Genomic DNA, 14,692 nt, shown 5'->3' with positions numbered 1-14,692 from the left:
TATTTCTTTTTTTTTTTTTTTTTTTTTTTTTTTTTTGCTATAAAACGTGGTTAAATTGTAATGTGAAGCTCTTAGGTCACTTCCTAACACAACAAAGCGATGTGCCCCGTAAAGCAGTCACGTTTTTTAGAACAACTACAAAATAATGCTTTCTAGTATGTAATATTGAATAATATTGTCAATGAAATCGGAGAAGAGAGCAAAACAGGGTTATTCAAATTTGTACTTCTGCCAGTCAAAAAACTATTATAGTTAACACTGTTGCTGAAATACTTTTAAAAATAGCTACAAAGTCAGTGACAAATATATTAAAAGAGAAAGCAGAATGCAACATGGACAACATTCGTCTTTTAGATGATACTGTTGGATCTCAGACTTCAGTGTGCTCCAGCTTCACCTGAACGCTGTCCCACTCAGTTTCTCATTTAGTAGGTCTGGGACGAAGCCCCACATTTTACATTTCTAGCTGATACCTAGATGCTGCTGCTGTTAGTGATTGAGGATAACACTTTGAGAACCACCTGTGTAGATGTCAAGTTACTATGAGCTGTGCATGCTGGCAGATATTTTCCTTGACAGCAGACCTGGACAAAATCATTATGCACAGAATATGAAACAGGTGTCTACTTGTGCCATGCTTGGAGAAGGGAAATGCGCTCAATGACTTAACATCGGAAAATCCATGCTAAATGCAGGAGGATTTTTTTCTCTTGCACAGTTAATGACATCAGACTGATGACATAATTGATGTCATAATTGATACAGACTGGGCAGGGACACTGGGATTGGTACCAAAGGAGCACCAGCCACAACTGGGTAGGAAAGGACTTTATTGTGAGTGGAAATGGTTGCATCTAAGCATCCTTCTACCCTCTTTATTCACAGAAGATAGTTGGTGGTCAATATAAGCCTTTTGTTTTTGATTCAGGGTCGGGGGGAATAGAGATTATGAATATGATGAAAGTATGATAATTGAAAGTATGTATTTCACATGTGCTGTGCAAAGAAAGAGTCAGCAAATTTTTAAAAAATGAGATATCATTATATATAACATTGTATTCGTTTTAGGTATACAACTTAACGATTTGATTTATGTATATATTGTGATATGATCACCACAGTAAGTTTAGTTAACATCCATCACCACATGTAGTTACAATTTTATTTTCCTTTTTTTTTTTTCTGGCCATGCCTGGTAGCATGTGGGACCTTAGTTCCCAGACCAGGGGTGGAACCCATGCCCCCTGCAGTGGAAGTGCAGAGTCTTAACCACTGGACCACCAGGAAAGTCCCATGTAGTTACAATTTTGTTTTCTTGCGATGAGAGCTTTTAAGATCTATTCTTAGGGGCAGCAAATATAAGACAACATTTTCCCCCCATTGGAGACTGCTGGCTAGTGCTGAGAAGGGTGCTGAAGAGTTTCTTGAATAAAGGATGTGTTAAAAACATTGATTTACAACATTAGTAATATGAGTACAGACCATTTCTGGGATTTCAAGTGGCTTAGCACAGCAAACTGCTGTCAGTGTCTTATCTAGTCTGAATAGTTTTTTATTCTTTGAAAATTTGTGGACATCCAACCCTTATTCCAGAAATAAATTAATGCCGTATCATTGGGCACATTTTAAAACCACACACATAAGCTGCAACTAAACAGATAAGGCTGATTTCCAGAGCCCCAAAGAACTCAGTAGGAGGACCTGAATTTCATTTGGGCACAATCTCCCAGGCTGAAACAGTTTATACACTCACTCTTTCCTGTAAATGCTTGTTCATTTACCAGCCAACAGGCCATGAAGAGTAGTGAGACTCACTTCTTACTTTAGTGAAAAATATCTTCCTAATTTCTGGATCCACACGTGAGCCACATATCTAGAACCATTGGACAGAATCACCAGATACACTTGCTTTCATTCCTGGGATCTAAGATCTTCTCGTGTTGTAGAAATAAGTCATGGAAAAGAAAACATCTAAAAATGTGGGTCCTAACCTATGACGTGAGCTGGATATAGGTGTCTCGGTGAAAAGCTGCAAATGATAATGCCCATCCTAATTTTCGTTTTGCTCATTATTTTTTAATTTAAAAATTTGTGATTTATCGATTTATTAAAAGCACATCAAAATTTGTGTTCTGCATGTGTTCCAAAATGTCAGTAAGTGCTCGTTTACAGATATCAATTAGCTGCACATGATTTTTTCAAATGTTTGGCGGGACTGCTCCCTAGTCATGCTGCTCTAGCACCACCATGTGGCGAGAAGGAACAACACACCTGTCTCCATGCTTAAAAGGGGGACAATTGATCCTCTTGAATTTAAGCTAAGATTACTAAATTTTTGCCTAGAAAGTTTTAGGAAAAGCAGAATATTATTTTTAGAGAAGAAGAGAACCCCATTAGATGAACACTGATTGAGCACTTGCGGATGCTAGGCTTGTGTTAAACCCTTTACGTGTATTATCTTATTGCCTCCTTATCAAGACCCCACGAAGCACTGTTACACCTCTTTACAGACGCGGAGAACTGTTCAGATAAAGTAGCCCGAATGCCTTCTAAAAGTGAGCATCAGGAAGATATGGACGTAAAAATATGACTGACTCCATCCGCTAGACTTCCTATGCCCTTAGGACAAGCTGAGCAAGTCCAATTTTCAAATGTGAGCACAAGGCACATTTCTGTGTCTGGGGCATCATTTTATGCTGGAACAGAAGTCTTAATTCAGGGTCTTCGATGTGCATCTCATCTAGTTTGCTTTTCGTCTGGCAGCTCAAAGAACTGAGAGTAGAGAGGAGTGATCTCTAGCATTCATTTATTCCTATAGAAACGAAAACCATGTCGCCCCAATTGCTCAGAAGACTCTGAATGATTAGTCCAAAGATTTTAAGTCTGTTAACCTGACTCCTGGTCACATCACCTGAAGATTCACAAATGGCCAGTAAATATATTTTTAGTTTGTTACTAGAATTTGAATTATAACTCTAAACTACATCTCATTAATACTGTACCTCTTTTCATATGAGTGACTTAAAAATGTACACCTTCACTCATATACCCTGAAATTGTACCAATTAAATATTTGCTGAAGTTAGTAAATAGAGAATAGCTCATAGTTCTGCTAGAGGCACCAGTCATTTATACTTCAGTATTGATCAGTAAAGCAAGATCCATTTTCTCTCAGCATTTAGTGATGATCACTTGGGGGCAGTAAGGAACCTCTTATGGTTTGACAGGGACTGCACCTCGAGACAAATGCTTTGAAGCATGAAACATTTTGGCTAGGACAGATCTGAGTGAGCCATCTCTGACGTAGGGAAGCATGGTTCAGTTTACCAGAATTTAGGGCAGGATTGTATATCAGCTACATTGTGGATTAAATCAATGCTTATGAGCTAGTCTGGAAATTTAATGTTTATAATCTTGCTGAGGTCTCTTGGAGCTATGATTTTCCATGATTCAGTGACATTGTTTCTATGTGTCCTAAGTTTTAAACAACAAAATTAAAAACAAACTTTTGTAACCTAACCCATTACTGCGTTGGAAATAAGAAATGTTTATCAATGACACATTTGTCAGAAATTGCGCATTTCTAAGTGCTTGAAATGTTAACTCATTTAATCCTTAATAGGAAGATACTGATATTATCTAGTTTTATGGATAAGGCAACTGAGGCACAGATGTTAATAGCTTGCCAGGGCTACACAGTCGGTAAGGAGTCGTACTAGGATTTGAATCCCGGCAGGCTGGCTCCAGAGGTTATGGCTCTTAACTATTCTCCAAACTGTCTGTAACTTCAATGCATAGGTTTTATTATTTTTTAAAAAGTATTTTCAACTGTGCTTTCTCATTTATGCCTTAAAAATTGTTGTGAGGTAATTACCAGGAGCTGAGATGGAAGAAACTGTGGAAAGTAGAAATAGCTTAATGGAGATCCTGTTGAGGGATTCATTGAGGCTGAGGACTCTATAGCTGGAAAGATATTTTTAATTGACTTTGAGGAAATTTTAAAAGTAAGATGTACACTATTATGACTAGTATTTACAAGAAAGTTTACTGCTCAGCTACTTTTTTATTTTTGTATTTCCAATTTCAGCCCATTATTCTCTGAGGGAGAGATGAGTTTTTCAGTTGCTTTTCCATTAAACAATAGCTTTCTGAATGGTGATAGAATGATCAAGCCTTCTCCTTAAGTATAAGAAATGTTCTGCAGATATTAAATGATTCTTCATGGGTACAATTGAGAAAGAGCACGATGGAGAAAATCTAAGTATTTAAAATTTGAGAATTCTTAATCTAAAATTCAGCTCATGTAAAAATGGCAGCATTACAAAATGTCCCCAGGACTTAGCTCAATAACATAGGTACTTGATAAATAAGTATTTATTCAGTCCCTACAAAGAATGTCTTCTTCAAACTTGGTAAAGAAATACTGCATGTGACCAGGGGGATGGGAAAGATGTATTACCTTCATTTTGTGGCTAAGGCACCAGATGAAGATGTAGGGAAAAAAGACTGAGAGTAACCAAAGAGATATCCAGGCAAGAGGTTTAAAAACTACTGAGATGATGTAATTTGCCCAGTGGACCCTTCTCTGATTAAGATATTTTAGAGTCAGCATATGAAGGGCTATGAACATGGTCATGGTAGAATCAGTGGAGCAAGCATGTCCTTCAGAACTCACAGATAGGTAGATAAATCCTCAAATGAAGTGATGGTTCCTCAACCGGTTTTTAAGAGCTATACTCAGACGGGAGAGGATTGTAGAGTCCAGTTGCAAGGCCTGTTACCTCCCATAGGAAGCGAGTAGATAATAAGGCAACATCTTGAGGAAATCATAATGGACAAACAGCCTTCCATCCCTACACATGTGCCCCTAATGTGCTTCTTGGTGACACAGGAAGCAGAACAGTTGTGAAAAGATCTGTAAAAGTAGTAAGAAGGTTAAAACAAATCTGTAAAAGCTCTCCTGTGGAAGCTGCTCCTAGCCAGGAAATGATGAAAGAATAACTAAAGTTGTAATCAGAGTCATTGATGTAGTGTTAACATGCTATGAGAAGACAGGAAAACAAAGACATTCTTCAGGAAAAGTATTATAATAGAGTTGGATGTTAATGTCTCTATAAATGTAAGGAGTATTTTACTGAATTCAATTGCAGGGCTCCCAGAGGTGCTAAAACAACTTTCTTTTGTAGATTTCACATCTAAGAGCATTTTTGGTCAGATTCCTTACTAAATGGTGGGAATGAAATCAACAGTTGGAAGAAAATACAAATTTATCACTATTTTCATGAGAGGAAGAACTTGGCAGGTGATTGATTAATCCCCTTGCAAAGACTGACTCTGAGTATGAAAGGTGACCACCATGACAAGACTGACGTCTTAAGAATATGTGAAAAGTAGCCTTACAGTTTTGAAATGATGCTTTGTGAGTTACTAAAAAATTACACCTAACCTCGGGTCCTGGGATAACAAAACAAACATGCTTAAGATTGATAATACCTGAGGAACTCTGAAGTGCTGTGGAATTCAGAACGTCTTCAAGTGTGTGGTCCAGGAATACAGCCTGGAGCTGACAAGTGGCAAAGCCTTTGACAAATACAGCCAGGGACCTCTGAAGTCTCTCTTATATCAGCTTCCCCCCCGCCCCCCGTATGTATCAAGTGAAACAGAGTTTTCTGTTTTGGAAATCCTCATGCAAGTATGCATATTTGGAACCAGTGGAGCCAATGGTTTAAGTTGGTTACACTAGAATCAAACAGCTGTGGATTCAAATCCTGGCTCCGCTACTTTCTAGCCTAATGAAATTGGGCACGTTGCTTTATCTTTCTGAGCTGCAATTTAATCATCTGTTAAATGGGAGTAAACACTTCCAGAAGTTTTACGTCTGTTAGGAATGCAGTGTCAATTATTTTATTTTTCACTTTTTAATATGGCCTGTGTGGCAAAATGCTTTTGTTGTCTTGTATATTTGTATTCTTCCGATTTTTTAAGTTGAATTATCAAGAGCAAAAAGGTCACTGTCCTTTCCCTCCACATGTTGTTACCCGAATTGTCACTGTCTTCCAGAATCCCCTACTTTGAAACTAGCGCTGCCAATGGGACAAACATAAACCAAGCGATTGAGGTGCTCCTGGACCTGATAATGAAGCGAATGGAACGGTGTGTGGACAAGTCTTGGATTCCGGAAGGCGTGGTGCGATCCAACGGTCACACCTCTGCAGATCAGTTGAATGAAGAAAAGGAAAAGGGGTCATGTGGCTGTTGAAGAGTCCAGCGAGCTACACAGTAATTCAGGTGGCCCACGTCTGTGACCTTCTCTACGGTGATACACGCACGGCACAGGGAGAAATTAATGGGCATTGTGTACAAACTGCTTCTCACCATCCCAGTTAGACCTATCAGTAGAGCATCCAGTTTTAAAATTACTTTGCTGCAGCTTTGTAAATATTTCTTTAAGATTCAGCCTGAGAGTTAGGAGAAATATTTCACATAGCCAAAAGTGCCTTATAAAACCTTAGCCCATGGCAGTAGATCATTCAAGTAGTCAGGATTTTGTAGCCACAGAACAGTGCATTTATTATGCAGAATGACTGAAGATACTGTCACCTGCCTTACCATAGAGAGGCCTGGAGTCTCACATTCAAGATCTTAGACGTAATATCAGTGTTTAATCCAAATTTAAAGACCCTTACTTGCACCATAGGGGACCTTCTAAAATGCCATCTAAACCATTTGAATGTTAAATAAGAATATACACAAATGATGGTTCAATGTCTTTGAGTATTAATTTATGTAAGCATTCTCTTTAAAATGACATAGGGCAAATTATTGCCCATACCTACAGACCTTGGATAAACTGGATCGAGAAATTATATGCTCACTGTGACTGTTGCTGGTGGGAAAGGGCTTGGGGGTGAGGCCTGGGGTGGCTTAATGTTGTATAAGCAGCTGAAGGGGGACTTCTGGCTCCCTGCTAGATTCCCGTTGCTCTGAAGGGTTGATTGAAGGGCCAGGGAGCTAGATTTTTATGGCTTTCGTTCACTGTGATCTGTGCATTTATACTTGGCCTGTGTGCTGGCCCCATCTGAACATAGCTGGTGCTTATGCCAAAGTTATTTGTGATAAGTAAACATTTAGCTTCTTTTCCTTCATATTTATAATGTTGGTCTGGCATCTTCAGGCTGCAGTTTCAATTAGCTTGTGAACGACTCACCTTGTTTTCACCCTCGGTCTCTATATTGTTGATCTTTGCAACTTGTTTTGCTTTTACATTGGTGGAATTGAAGGAATTATCTTATAATTACATAAAATATCTGTTTACTATTTGGTGGAAGATGGATGTTTGTGTTTAAGCAGTTACATTTGTACTCTAGCTCAGTATAAGAAAAATGGAGTGTTCTGTAGCCTGTAGTTTTCCTTGAGATCATGGGCATTTACTGTACTTGCTGGGTCTTTCCAAGGTCATGTACTCTCCCACATTGCCAAAGTGTCTTTTTACCAAATTAAAGGTGGTTTCAAAATATGCTTCATGGCAGTTGCTTATAAAAATCAAAGGGGAAAATTCTTGTTTATTAAATTAGTTTAAGTAAAGTAGATTAAAATTTCCAAAGAGCTTAATGGCTATTTAGGAAGAAACACCCACCACTCATTATAATTTAAATAAAGAATAAAAATGAATGTATTTTGTGGTGGCAAATGTTTGGCATAACAGTAATTAGAAAAATACAGCTATGATGGAAAGTATTTACTTTTATGATGATTTTCAAACGACTTTTTGTTGAGCATCTGTCCTGGGGTTTTTTGGCCACTGCCCTCCCACCATCCCCTTAAGAAACTCAGCTGTGTTTACTAAGATCTTATATATTTCTATCCTTGAAATGAGGACCTTTTTAAATACTAAGGAGTCATTGAGTCCTATGCATTTGAATTGTGTATCCTGGTGAGAATAAGATACAGACATTTCAAGGGCAGGGTCATCCTCACAGGCAGTGCCTTCTAAAGTTGCCGTAAGACTTAAGTGTGGAGTAAATAATAATTTTATAGCTACATATCAGGGAACATTTTATATGATTCATTTGTATAGTTAACGAGAAGACAATATCAGTATGTTCCTATTTAGGAACCAACTGAGAAGTCAGCTACAGATTCCATCGGCCTTAAACATAATACGCAATTAAACATATACATGACATTGGCACATGCAAGAGCCATCTTTAATTATTGACGTAAATAACCTGTATCCTCTTTGGAAAGCATTTGTTTAAATTTATATTGAAGTACCAATATAAATTTTTGTGTGCGTCAATGTATTTTCCTATTGACAGGCTTCTGTAAAAGTGAAGTGTATCTTCAGTGAACTGTGTGCCAATTAAGCTTATAATAAAAAAGTGGTTTAATCTGTCAAGTTTGGATGTGAACATAACTTCATTTCCCATCACAATAAAGTTTCAACCAGAAGTCATCATGCTAAAGGAAACCACATTCAGAGACACAAATTCCATTAGGTGCGTGATGAGGGACCAGCCAAGACAACATATTCTGGAGAAGATAATTCAAATATGTTATCCTCGAACATTTATGGAGCATCTACAGTGCAGGAAATGTTGTACTAGCTGTCCTCAGGTGAACAAAGCAAGGATGGTAAGGGCGTGAAGTAAGACTGGGACTGAGAGATGGGTGCAAGAGGCATTGGGAGTGGTGTAGTACTTGACTGGATGAGGAGGGAATAAATATGTGGGGAAATGGACACTCTTACCTTATTTCCTACCACCACTGTTCACCCCACTTACTCCTCCACAGGCATACGGGCCTCCCTGGAGCGGCCAAGTATGTTCCTGCCTTAGGAATATTTGCTGTTCCCTCTACCTGGAACGCTAGTCTTCCATATATCTGCACGGCTCCCTCTCCCATCCGTTAAGACAGTTCAAATGTCACGTTGTCCAAAAGGACTTTACTGATCACCTTATATAAAATAGCAGTCGGGCTTCCCTGGTGGCGCAGTGGTTGGGAGTCCGCCTGCCGATGCAGGGGACACGGGTTCGTGCCCCGGTCCGGGAAGATCCCACGTGCCGCGGAGCGGCTGGGCCCGTGAGCCATGGCCGCTGAGCCTGCGCGTCCGGAGTCTATGCTCCACAACGGGAGAGGCCGCAACAGCGAGAGGCCCGCGTACGGCAAAAAAATAAAATATCAGTCACTCCCCCTCATGGCCCCAACCAGATTGTCACCTGCTGCCTTGTTATCCTGCTCTGTTTCTGTACATGTCACTTATCACCACTCAATATATTTGTATGTTTGTCTCCATCCACTAAGATATAAGCTCCATAAGGACAGGGACTTGGGAAGTTTTCTTCAAAATTGTGTTGCCACTACCTGGAAAAGGCCTGGTATACAGTAGGTACTCAGATGGTTATTGGTGGACTGAATAAAGGACTTAAGATGCAGCAGGGGTCAAGTGAAAGAGTTTTCTAAACAGGAGTCACTATTAATGTTCAAAGACAGGAATAGAATTTGAAAGTAACCACTTCAAAAATGTTTAGAAATGCTCTCATATAATAAATCCATATTGGTTTATTATGAGAAATTAGGAAATCTGAGAAGTATGTTCTGGTGTTTTGAAGTTGATGTCAAGATAGCTAATAATCTATTGAAGAAATGTTCAATGAGGACTTTTTGGCCGCTCCACGTTGCATGCAGGATCTCAGTTCCCTGACCAGGGATCGGAACGCGTGCCCCCCACAGTGGAAACACAGAGTCCTAACCACTGTACCGCCAGGGAATTCCCAATAAGGAGTTTTTTTTTTTTTTTATTGAACTGTTGTTGATTTACAATATGTGTTAGCAAAGTAATTCTTTGCTAACATTATGCATACATTATATATGTATAATATACATATGTATATTCTTTTTCAGATTCTCTCCCATTAGAGGTTATTACAAGATACTGAATATAGTTCCCCGTGCTATATAGTAGGTCCTCGTTGTTTATTTTATATATAGTAGTGTGTATCTGTTAATCACATACTCCTAATTTATTCCTCCTCCCTCCTTTCCCCTTTGGTAACCGTAAGTTTGTTTTCTATGTCTGTGAGTCTGTTTCTGTTTTACAAATCAGTTCACTTGTGTTATTGTTTAGATTCCATATTTAAGTCATATAGTATTTGTCTGCCTGGCTTACTTCCCTTAGTATGATAAGCTTTAGGTCCATCCATGTTGCTGCAAATGGCATTCTTTCTTTCTTTTTTATGGCTGAGTAATATTCTATCATATATATATTACCACATCTTCTTTATCCATTTATCTGTCAGTGGAGACTTAGGTTGCTTCCATGTCTTGGCTACTGTAAGTAGTGCTGCAATGAACAGTGGAGTGCAAGTATCTTTTTGAATTAGAGTTTTTGCCTTTTCTGGATATATGCCCAGGAGTGGGATTGCTGGGTCATATGGTAGCTCTATTTTTAGTTTTTAAAGGAGCCTCCATACTGTTCTCCATAGTGGCTGCACTAATTTACATTGCCACCAACAGTGTAGGAGGGTTTTTTTTCTCCACACCCTCTCCAGCATTTGTTATTTGTAGACTTTTTGATGATGGCCATTCTGACTGGTGTGAGGTGATAACTCACTGTAGTTCTGATTTTCACTTCTCTAATAATTAGTGATGTTGAGCATCTTTTTATGTGACTGTTGGCCATCTATATGTCTTCTTTAGATAAATGTCTCTTCTGATCTTCTGCCCATTCTTGAATTGGGTTGTTTGGGTTTTTTGATACTGAGTTGTAGGAGCTGTCTGTATATTTTAGAAATTAATCCCTTGTTGGTCACATCATTTACAAATATTTTCTCCCATTCTGTAGATTGTCTTTTCATTTTGTTTATGGTTCCCTTTGCTGTGCAAAAGCCTGTAAGTTTGATTAGGTCCCATTTGTTTATTTTTGCACACTAAAGAATGTTTTGCTTGGCTTTTTATAAGCTGGAAAACTCTATATGGTATTTCCAGGTCTTCTATTTTTGGCAATATGGGTGAGTATAGAACTGGAAAACTCTCCCAATATAAAACACTTTGATAATGCTGGATAAAATATAATGAACATTTTTTTAATGACCTCTTGATCTCTTAAGAAAGTAAGGGAAATACCCTGAGACCATCCCTCTTTTTCCACAAAACAGACAACAGCAGCAACATCAGCAACAACAATGGCAGCAACAGAGGGAACTTACAACAAACTGATACTGAGTGTGGTTTGCTTTTGGTTTGGTTTTTTTCCAGCATCCGTAATCTAGGTGCTTGGTTTTAATGGCTACATGCCATCATGGGAGAAAGCTTTGGATCTGTTGGAGGTAGGATACTGGGGTGGAGGGCCCCTACCTCCAAACACACACAAAGCCAGGGCCTGGTCTATGTCTTAATCTTCCCTGAGCATTTATAACCATAAGTATGCTTTTACACAGGCTTGAGGTTCAAGTTTACATTAGCCCCCCTTTCTGGGAATGTCTAAGCCAAAAAATGAACATAAACTAACATAAAGTGATTTGTGGTTGGTAATACCTCTGGATTTCTTGGGAGAAACAAAGTAAAATCTCTTCAGAGAAAACATTTTCACCCAGAACTTACAGGATTTTTACAGAAAACACCCTGCTAAGAGTGAGCTCACTATTTAAAATGAAAACCCATTCCTTCCTCACCCCCTTCAGCCCCAAACATGAGCAAGGGCCAGTGAACCAAAATCCAGCAATATGGCACTTAAGAACTTCAGATAATATAGTTATCAGATGGAGACCATAAAGTAAAGATGTTTAAAATGCTTACAAACATAAAAGGAATGGAAACATCTGGGAAAAGAAGACTTTATTAAAGATACAAGACTGGTTTGAATTTTAGAAAAAGACTTCCATATATGGAAAAATGTAGCTATTGATGTTCAAAATGGAATGGTCAGAAGTTAAATGGCAAGTTTGACAGGTGAAGAGAAAATTGGTGAACTAGAAGATAGACTGGAGGAAATTATACAGAATTCAGCAGACAGGGATAAGGTATGAGGGAGGTTAAGAGAGATAGAGGAAAGATTAAGGCTCCAACTTATGTCTAATAGGAATTCTAGAAGGAGAAATGGGAGGACATAGAGGAAGAGGAAATATATGAAAGGAAAATAGCTGAGAATTTTTCAGTAATGGTGACAGACATACACCTTCAGATTCAGGAATCATTAAGTCTCAAGCAAGCTAAACAAATAGTATTTCCAAGATTTCAGTTCAGTCTGTTGGACGAGAAATACATGTTTGTTGTTGTTAACCCCTTCCTCTGTATTCCATTATAATAACTGGAAAGAAAAACATTTTCTAAGACTGGCTACTCACCTATTCAACCTAGAGCGAAGCACTGAGTATGCTCATAGGCTGAAGGGAACAGAGTCTCAAATGAAGCCTTAAGGTGTGGGATTAAGAACACAGATAAGGGATAGGGCCCCTGACACTGAAGGTAAGAAGTGAAGCTGGGTTATCATGTTGGTGAGAAAGGCAGGAAATTTCTTGTTGAAATAAAGGGATAAAACTGAGAGAGTTGGGAAGGAACTGTGTAAAGAGCTTGGCAAGACTGATGAGGCTCTTCTATAATTATTGAGGGGGATGAGAGAGGGAGGAGATCAAACAAAAGTAAAATAATTTTCAGTTTCTTGGTTGCCAATGAAGTGTTGGGAAAATGTTTATTACTGAAATTTCTGATGTGTGCCTTTGTTATTAACATTGTTCTGGAATTGCATGTCAAGTGATTAGCAAAGAAAAATAAATGCAAGTATCAGATAAAAGGAAAACACATGTATTCACAGATTATAACTAGACAAACTGATTCTAAAGTTAAAGAAAAAACTTAAGGAATAGCTAGAGAAACAAGGAATAAGAAGGCCAAGGAAGGAAGAGGAGGACTGCTGGTAAACCCAGTTATTTAAAAAATTACAATAATTTAAACATTTTGGGACTGTCACATAAATAGATAAATCAGTTGAACAAAGTAGATAGACCCATGGAGAAGTGATATTTTGAATTAGTGGAGGAAGCAATGCCCTTATTCAACCTGTGGTACTGGGGGGAAAAAATGCACTGGAATCCTATGTTATTATTTATACTTAAGCAAATTCCAGATTAGTTGAAAATTCAAATGTGAAAAATGATACTATAAAAGTAATAGAGAAAAATCTTTGAAAAACAATTTTGAAGAGGGAAATGCAGTTTCAAGCAAAACACCAAATCCAAAACCACAGAAGAAAAGATTAATTTGGATACATACAAATAAGACATTTCTGCACAGAGAAATGCTATAAGCAAAATTTAAAATATTGATAAATCGGGAAACAATTTCTGAAAGTTAGAGCAAAGCTCTAAATTTCTTAACATGTAAAATGCTGTTAAAAATCAACAACACAGTAGAAAACTGTGAAGGACATAAACAGGCAATTCACAGAAAAAAATAGATGTCAAACATTTGTAAAGATTCCTAACTCCATTCATAATCAAATGCCAGTTAAAATAATAATAAAAACATTTTTAATCTCAGATTGGCAAAGATCACCTTTGACAAAGACGTCGTGAAGTAGGCACCTTATTTGTTCTTGTTGAGTGTTAATTGGTAAAACCTTTTGGAAGGCATTTAGTATTATCTACCAAATTTTAAGTGTTATAGGCCCAGCAACTCTATACCAATAAACTCTTTTGAAAAAAAAAAAAATTAGTAAGGATGCTTATTATCTCCCAAAGATAGGAGACAAGATACGAAACAAATGTCCAAACACAGGCGACCAATTAAGATGATACCCTCCTACAACTGCGCTTATGTAACTATGGAAGAGAATGTGAAGTATTCACTGATAATAAAATGTGTATTGGATGCTTAATTACGTGCCAGGAACTGTTCTAGGTACTGGGAGTATAGCTGTAAACAAAACGACAAAAATCCTTGCCTTCATGGAGCTCACATCCCATTGAGGGGAGGCAGATAACAGCAAGATGCAGAAAAGGGTGAACAGGATGCTCATCAGTGTTATCAAGAAGAGGGAGTGGAGACACGTACACACAAATGTCTATGCACAGAAAACCTCTGGTAGGTAATAAAAGGAAGTGACTGCTACTGGAGAGGAGGACTGGAGGTCTGGGGAGAGAACTTTACTGTGAAGAAAAAAAAAATGTTTTAACCACATATGTATATTAATTAAAAAGCGCGGAGGTGGGGGAGTAAAGGTGGAGACCACCACTACAAGTCTTTAAAACACTGCCGGTTAAGTCCTCCGAACCTGAGGCTCAGCTGCTTCGGTTGCAGCGCGTGGCAGCAGGTTCCCGCCGCGGACATCAGGCAAGTCGGACTGGAATCATGGGCGGGGCTCGGGCCGCAGAGAAATGAGTTCCTGGAGACGAGCCACGTGTGGAGAGCCGTCTTGGGAAAAGCACAAACCAGAAACAAGATATACAAGACGTGAGTAAATGCTGACGTTATACGACACGGTGGGGAGGAAAACTAGAGGCTCGGACAGCCAGTTCAGAGGCCTGCGTAGAAACGCGCACTTCACCAGCGGGCGGCCGCACTCTGGGCCTGCGCTGGCGCGCCCGCGGGGTGGCGCTGTCACGTCCGGCTAGCTTTCCAGGGACCCGCAAGAGCGATGGAACACCGCCTTTTCCGGGTGGAGAACCGGAAAGAGAATCACTTCCCGTGGCGGGTC

At 38.9% G+C, this 14,692-nt stretch overlaps 1 protein-coding gene across 4 annotated transcripts in view; it reads left to right on the top strand.

Moving 5' to 3' along the window:
• The window catches only part of RAB27A (RAB27A, member RAS oncogene family), a 73,411-nt gene extending 65,013 nt beyond the window's left edge, over positions 1-8,398 (top strand). For all 4 annotated transcript variants that reach the window (XM_024767773.1, XM_024767774.1, XM_024767775.1 and 1 more), the window contains exon 6: positions 6,061-8,398. In XM_024767773.1, the coding sequence (XP_024623541.1) occupies positions 6,061-6,259 (199 nt within the window). In that variant the 3' untranslated portion in view covers positions 6,260-8,398. The remainder of the gene's footprint in view (positions 1-6,060) is intronic.
• Positions 8,399-14,692: the final 6,294 nt, after the last annotated feature.

The sequence above is a fragment of the Neophocaena asiaeorientalis genome, unplaced genomic scaffold (genome assembly GCF_003031525.2).
Source record: "Neophocaena asiaeorientalis asiaeorientalis breed wild unplaced genomic scaffold, Neophocaena_asiaeorientalis_V1.1 scaffold71, whole genome shotgun sequence".
NCBI lineage: Eukaryota > Metazoa > Chordata > Mammalia > Artiodactyla > Phocoenidae > Neophocaena > Neophocaena asiaeorientalis.
This window is presented reverse-complemented; position numbering and strand designations above follow the sequence as displayed.